At 56.5% G+C, this 6,653-nt stretch overlaps 1 protein-coding gene across 4 annotated transcripts in view; it reads right to left on the bottom strand.

Annotated features, from left to right (window-relative positions):
- PTK7 (protein tyrosine kinase 7 (inactive)) overlaps positions 1–6,653 on the bottom strand; it is a 62,870-nt gene that overhangs the window by 9,952 nt on the left and 46,265 nt on the right. For 3 of the 4 annotated variants that reach the window (XM_007458250.1, XM_007458251.1, XM_007458253.1), the window contains 7 exons: positions 6,194–6,343; positions 5,926–6,076; positions 5,701–5,828; positions 4,192–4,395; positions 3,158–3,313; positions 2,299–2,531; positions 1,245–1,325 (listed from right to left, as the gene is read on the bottom strand). In XM_007458250.1, the coding sequence (XP_007458312.1) occupies positions 1,245–1,325; positions 2,299–2,531; positions 3,158–3,313; positions 4,192–4,395; positions 5,701–5,828; positions 5,926–6,076; positions 6,194–6,343 (1,103 nt within the window). The remainder of the gene's footprint in view (positions 1–1,244; positions 1,326–2,298; positions 2,532–3,157; positions 3,314–4,191; positions 4,396–5,700; positions 5,829–5,925; positions 6,077–6,193; positions 6,344–6,653) is intronic. The other variant, XM_007458252.1, reaches the window with a different exon arrangement.

Raw genomic sequence — 6,653 nt, 5'->3', positions numbered from 1 at the left:
AGCCTGCGCGTCCGGAGCCTGTGCTCCGCAACGGGAGAGGCCACAACAGTGAGAGGCCCAAGTACCACCCCAAAAAAAAAAAAAAAAATGCAGATCCTCAGACCCCACTCTCACAGGTTCTGCCCTAAGTCTGAGGTACGGTCCATAAATCTCCAATTTTTTTTTAAAGCAATGCCCTTCCCCCACTATCCAATGCAGAATATTGTCCTTGGAGAGTATGAAACCCAACTTACTGAATTTTCCCCGTCAAGATCAAGACACTTGGGCAAAAAGTGTGGAGAGATCTTCAGCAACAGTGGTGATGACCCTCAGCCAAAGAGAGTCCCTCGGATCACGTGACGGAAATAACTTCCTGTCACCTGCCTACGCCCCTGTCCCAGCCAAAGCAACATACCTAAACTCCTCCTCTTCCCACCATTCACCTACTTCTTGTCCTTGAGACTTGAACTCGAATGCCTTTCTCTACCAGGAGACCTTCTTTGTTAACCACACTGTCCACCTAAAGGACGTGGACGTCTTCAACGTCTCTTATGTCTCTCACTTGCTTTCTGTGTCTTACCTGAAGTCTGTAAGGCACACGCCATACTCACTTAACCAAGCTCTCCCACTAGATCCTAAGTGCCCCAAGGACGTGCGCAGTCTCAGTTTTGCATACCCAAGGGCCCATCATGCCAGATTCACTGGCTCCACGCGTGTCCTGATTTGTGAACTCTGGGGTCCTGACATCCCACCCAGCTGGAGAAGCACGTCCTGTCCTGTGGCTTTCCATATACAGCCATAGCAGACAATCCTGTGGATTCTCGGAGATGAAGGCAGGGGCACCATGTCAGGAGGCCAGTTCACACGCGGAGGATGAAGAAACATGCTCAGGGCCACACCCAGCCCCGAAGGCCCCTAGACGCTCAGGCTGCCTGCTGCTCCACCAGCTCAGCGTCCAAGGCAGGCGACAGAAGTCCTGCTCCAGCGGCCAAGGTGAAGGGCAGCTCTTCTCTCCGAAAGCAACATGGCCACACAAAGGCACTCACAGGCTCCATGACTGGGACAAGTCATCTTTCTCTCTAAACCTTGGCGTCTTCACCCACAACTCGGACAGCGACATGTATCGCAGAGGATCACCGTGATCACTGAGGTAAGTACTTACACGGGGCCTGGCCCACAGGCTGCATTCAACCAGTGCACTTATGTTAGGTAACTGCCCCGGGTCCTGGCCCACCTTGGGGGCCTCGACCCACCCCTGTCCTCACCTTCTGCTTCGTGCTGAGGGGCTGCGACTTCAACTTTTCATCCTTGCTCTTGGAAATCCTCAGGAACTGTTTGAGGTCTCCCTGAGGAAAAGCCAAGCGTCTCTGTCAAGAGCCCAGCCGGTATCTCCAAAACATCCAACCCAGCAGGTGCTCACAAGGTACCCGCCCCGGGGGGATGGTGGGGGGGGGGGGTTGAGGAGCTCCGACCTGAATGCCCAATCCCCAGCCCAGACCCCCTCCCATGGGGAGTGTCCAGTGGGAATTTAAAACTATAGGAAAGTGCCTCCTAGAAGCTCTCAGTTGGAAAGGGAGGACGGTCATCGTGACCCTCAGGGGAGGCCCCAGATGGGCAGGTGAGGAAGCCCCTGCCCTGAGGGAGCCAGGAGAGGAAAACCCCACAGCCCCCAACCCTCCGTCTTCACAGGGTCTTCACGGACCCCAGACAGGAAGGCTGTGTCCTCCAGACATAACTATGAGGGGACACCAGCGGCAAAAACATGCATAAAGTGCTCATCAGCACTCACTAACGGAAAGACGAGGGTCACTCCGCCCCCTTCCTGCCCTGAGCTGGGGAGTTTGACAAGCAGCAGCTTGAAGACCAAGGGGATTAGGCCTAGATGGGCGAGGGAATGAAGAGTGAGGGGTGGAGCTGGGCGTGACAAGCAGGGTGGAAAGAGAAGGCTAGTGGCTGGGTTAACACTGTCCCTCAAGTGGTGCGGGCTGCAGGGAAAGAAGGAAAGCCAGTTTCTGCCGTGTTTATTCTCAAGGGCTGACAAGCCCTGGGGAGGAAAAAAAAAAAAGAAGACAAACCAAAGAAAACGAGAGTCATCCAGGCAGCGGGCAAAGGGAGAAGCGGGAAGAACCTGGGCCCCACCCCCAGACCTGGGGCTGGCAGACGGGGTGCGGGTCAACGAAAGGTGGGTGTCGGAGAGCTGGGGGGACAGGAGGCTGAGCATCTCAAGGTGGGGACAGTAGGTTCCCACGGTGCCCCCCGCCCCCCCAGGTCAGAGCACTGCCCAGCCAGAGATAAGCAGGGCCCCGGCCAGCAGCATACCAGGTCCACATACTCCAGCACCATGTAGTGGGGCTCGGCCTCCCGGCACAGTCCCAGCAGCCTCACCACGTTGGCGTGGTTCAGCTTCCCAAACATCTCGAACTCCCTCCGGAAGTCCAGCTGCTGCTGCTCGTCCCGGCTCTGCAGGCTCTTCACAAGCACCAGGGTCTCTGGCACCCCCTCCTCCAAGCCCTGCGCCTTTGCCAGGAACACCTCCCCAAACTCGCTCTTCCCTGCGGGCACACGTCTGAGTTGGCCAGCAGCCTTCCTCTGAGCAGAGAAAGCCCCTGACTTGGGAGGCACCTGGCCTGTGTCACACAGCAGGGAGTCTCTCTGCTCCACCCACCTGGACCAGGCGGTGGCCCCAGCTGTGTGGGTGACCCTGAGCAAACCACTTCCCCTTCTGCCCTGGGCTTGGCAGTTGCTAACAGTGAAATAAAGGGGTCAGATTAATAGTATTTTCTAGAGGGTGGTCTGTATGAGAATTTTAGGTCATTCACCATAAACAGATCTTAGTTCTACATTCTAACCTATGCTCAGAAAACATTTAACTAGCATAGATCCGTAACTTCTCAGAGTTGTTCCTAAAACAAAGCTAACTTTAGTTGATTTCTTTTTAAAGGTGAGGGAGAGTCAATCTAAATAAAACATCAAGTGACTAATATACAGGAATGACAAAATCTGTGGAGGTGGGGTGTGGACAACAGGTGGGGGACACACTGGACCGGGCCTCCCCAAAGCTACCTCCATTTCTGATGTTCTGGGCCTCAGGGACTCCAGAGCCACCAGCCCTAGCGCAGCCCCAAGACAAACCAGAGCCTGTAGTTAAGCAGGGGTGAAGATGGCCAAGGCAACACACCCAGTGTGGTGATGGGCTGCAGGCTGGCCCGAGGGAAGTGCATCTTGTCACTTGTGCTGTGGCGTTTGTTGGTGGCTGTGGAGCCGGAGCCCAAGCTGGTCAAGGCCACTTCCTCTTGGATCTCTGCTGAGGGCTGTCCGTTCTGCAGAGGCCCACCTGGGAAGAAGGGGCAGGGAGGGTGTCAGGATAAGACCTGACACTCTGGCCACCATAGCGGGCCACTGCAGCACCACTGCAGTTCTTTCCCACAATCTCCCACTTCCACCAAAGGGGTCCAATCCTGGGGTCCCACACAAAATCCACACACAATCCAACCGATGAACTGATGGGGCTGGGGCAAGGGAGACAGGCATCCCTTAGGGTATGACCACTTATTGACACAGCCTATTACAACTTTTGAAATGGAACAAACTGCACAAGTCTTATCTGAGTCAATGGTCCCTGGACAGCATGGTGACATAAGGGTTTTTGCTTTCATAGGGTCTCCTACAGGCACAAAGGGAAAATCACAACAAGGGAAACCCAGGCCCTGCTCCTGAACTCCTAAACTGAGAGGGGAGACCCAGCAATGTCCCCAGGGGGCTCCCAGCCGGAGGAGAGAATGGCAGGAGGAGGGAAACAGGCAGACAGATCGCCCCTGGGGAAACTCAGAGACTAATGGGGGGAGACAAGGTGTGCAAAGAAACATGAACACATATACTTAAATTATGTCTGTGGTTTCGAACTGCAGGGAGAAGGCAGGGAAACGTAGGAGGCTGGCCCAAGAGGCTCCAACGAGCAAGATGTAAGCCAGGTTGCGCAGAAGCCAAGGCCCAGGGAATCGGCCAACTCCAGGCTTCCAGCTGGGATTGGAGCAGGGGGGCGGCGGGGGAAGGGGAGGGGGGAGGGGGGTGCGGAGCGGCTCTGCTCTGGCTCCAGCAGTTCCCTCCAGCGCCACAAGAGCTGTCCTCCGTGGCCACGGGAGGGCGCACAGCACCGCCTCCCTCTTCCTGGGCCTCCCTCTTCCTGGGCCTCCCTCCTCCAGGGCCCCTCACCGTTGAGGCACTCCATCTCTGGCTCCTCGCCCTCCGGCTGCTTCTGAAGCCGCTTGGCCTTGCAGCGCTTCTTGCAGTAGAACATGAGACCCAGCACGGCAATGATGTAGGCCACGGCGGCGCCCACCGACAGCCCGATAGTCTGGATCATCTTGTAAGGTGGAGGGCTGCCCAGGCCTTCCGACTCCTCCAGCACCGGCTTGTCTGAGAGACATACAGGTAGGTGTGAGCAGGGGCTGCTGAAGCAAGCCCAGCCCTACTTCTCTACTGGCCGCTCCCTACTGCACACGTAAGACAACCTCCCAGACACTTGGCCTGACCAAGCCAGAGAGACCCAGGGAGGGTCACCACCAGCAATGGCATCAACAAGGGCCAGGTCCTCAGGGCCCCACCAAGGCCAGAGGGAGTTCTGCAGGAGTTGAGGCCAGTGATTTCCCAAGCTGGCTCTGCATTTGGACACGAGGCCGGGAACACACCTAAGAGGCACATCTGTCGGCCCCACCACAAACCCACACTGTTTGCTAACAAGCTTCCTTAATGACTTGACATCATGAGTCAGGCTCTGAAGAGGTGCATCTGGGAACTTTTGGTTTAGAATCCCAGCCATCGCCCAGCACAGAGTGGTTCTTCAAGAAAAGTATTGGTGGAGACTTCCCTGGTGGTCCAGTGGTTAGGGCTCTGCACTTCCACTGCAGGGGGCATGGGTTCAATCCCTGGTCACGGAACTAAGATCTTTCATGTGCCGCATGGGCAAAAAAAAAAAAAAATTAAAAAAAGAGAAACGTATTTGCAGAAGGGATCTTCTAGTCTAGGGGCTTTCAGTGGCCTCGGGTCCCATGGAGAAAGAGGTGCCAGGAGGGAGAGAGGCCCAAGGGGGAGGCCATGCAGGATTCCCCAACTCTCACACACACCCAGTGGATTCAACCAAGGAGGCTGTCACTTCACCTTACTCATTTAAAGTTCCACATAAAACTTTGTCTAGAAAACCAGTTCTGCTGCTAAACCAAAAAAAGTTTGAAACGTCTCATTTAAACCACTCCCACCTTACAGACAGAGAAAAAAGCCCCTGGGGAGGAAATAACACCTGCAAGGGCACAGAGGTGGTTAACAAGAGAGGCCAGACCCAAACCCCAAGTCCCTGACCCTAGTCGGGGTGTTTCACCTGACACATCATCCTCTCTGGGCCTCCAGGGTAAAGGAAACTTGTGTGCTGCTCCCTGGCCTGATCCGCCCCCCTGCCCACCCAGGGACCTGTAGGGAGACCTGGGAGGAAGCATTTTAGGACAAGGGCACCATCCCCCTGACTTCTCCGGAACAGGCACACACCCACTATCCAGGAACCCGGAGACTGACGGTGAGGGGGCCTGGTAGAGGGGGCACAGCTGAATGCCCGCGCCCACTGCAAAAGTGGTTTTGTGCCTTCCGTATACAGGGGCCGATGACTACAAGGATGAGAAAGAAGTGAGGTGCCCCCACTTCCTGTGCAGGACACCCCTCCAGGTCCCATACCCACGACATAGAGGGGGGCCTCCGTGTGCTTGATGTTGCAGCTGTTGCCCGCGATGCAGGTGTAGCGGCCCGAGTCCTCGGGGGCAACATCATGGATCACCAGGGAGCCGTTCTGGAAGATGTGCATCCTGCCAGGAGAGAAGTCACAGCGTTGCCCGCCAGGCCAGCTCCAGGGAGGCTGGGCTGCAGGAGAGGCAGGGTGGGTGTGGGAAGGAGACAGCCTACCTGGGTCCCAGCTTCGTGGGGTCCAGGATACGGTCTTTGCCCTTCCACTGAATGAGTGGCTTGGGGTCCCCCTGGGCCTCGCACCGCAGCAGGGCCGTGTGGCCCTGGTACACGGTCGTGCGCTCCGGCTCCACCTTGAAGGTGATGAACACTGGATGGGAAGAGCCCGGTGAGGGGCAGGGAGCACTGAGCAAAGGGGCTGGCGGGGTGCAGGCAGCTGCCCCACAGGGCCCGCCAGCCCCAGTCCCAGCCCCCTGCACGGTCGCACCTGCCACGGTGAGCTGGACGTGGGCACGGATCTGGCCCTGCAGCCCATTGGAGGCGATGCAAGTGTAGTTGCCAGCATCATTGCGGGTCACCCTGGAGAAGTGCAAGGTCCCAGCGTTGTCCGTCACCCACTCTGGAAGGCTGCTCCCATCTACAGGGGCAACATTGGGGAATGATGGGATGGACCAGAGTCCCATGAGTGGCCAGTAACGCCCTCAGTCACTCACCTCTACTGAAAAACACGCCATCGCTCCCAGCTATTCACAGACAAGATCCAAACGCCTAAGCCAGGCATTGGGAGTCCCTATTACTTACTCTTTTTCTAATTTTTCAGTCTCACGTCCTTCCACTGCCCTGTATAACGTTCCACTTCCACCAAACTGGACTTCTGGTTGGGCCTGGAATTTGCCTTGCTCTCACCCTCACTGCCTGTCACTCTCCACTCCTAGAACCCATTCCTG

The sequence above is a fragment of the Lipotes vexillifer genome, unplaced genomic scaffold (assembly GCF_000442215.2).
Source record: "Lipotes vexillifer unplaced genomic scaffold, Lipotes_vexillifer_v1.1 scaffold4, whole genome shotgun sequence".
Classification (NCBI taxonomy): domain Eukaryota; kingdom Metazoa; phylum Chordata; class Mammalia; order Artiodactyla; family Lipotidae; genus Lipotes; species Lipotes vexillifer.
This window is presented reverse-complemented; position numbering and strand designations above follow the sequence as displayed.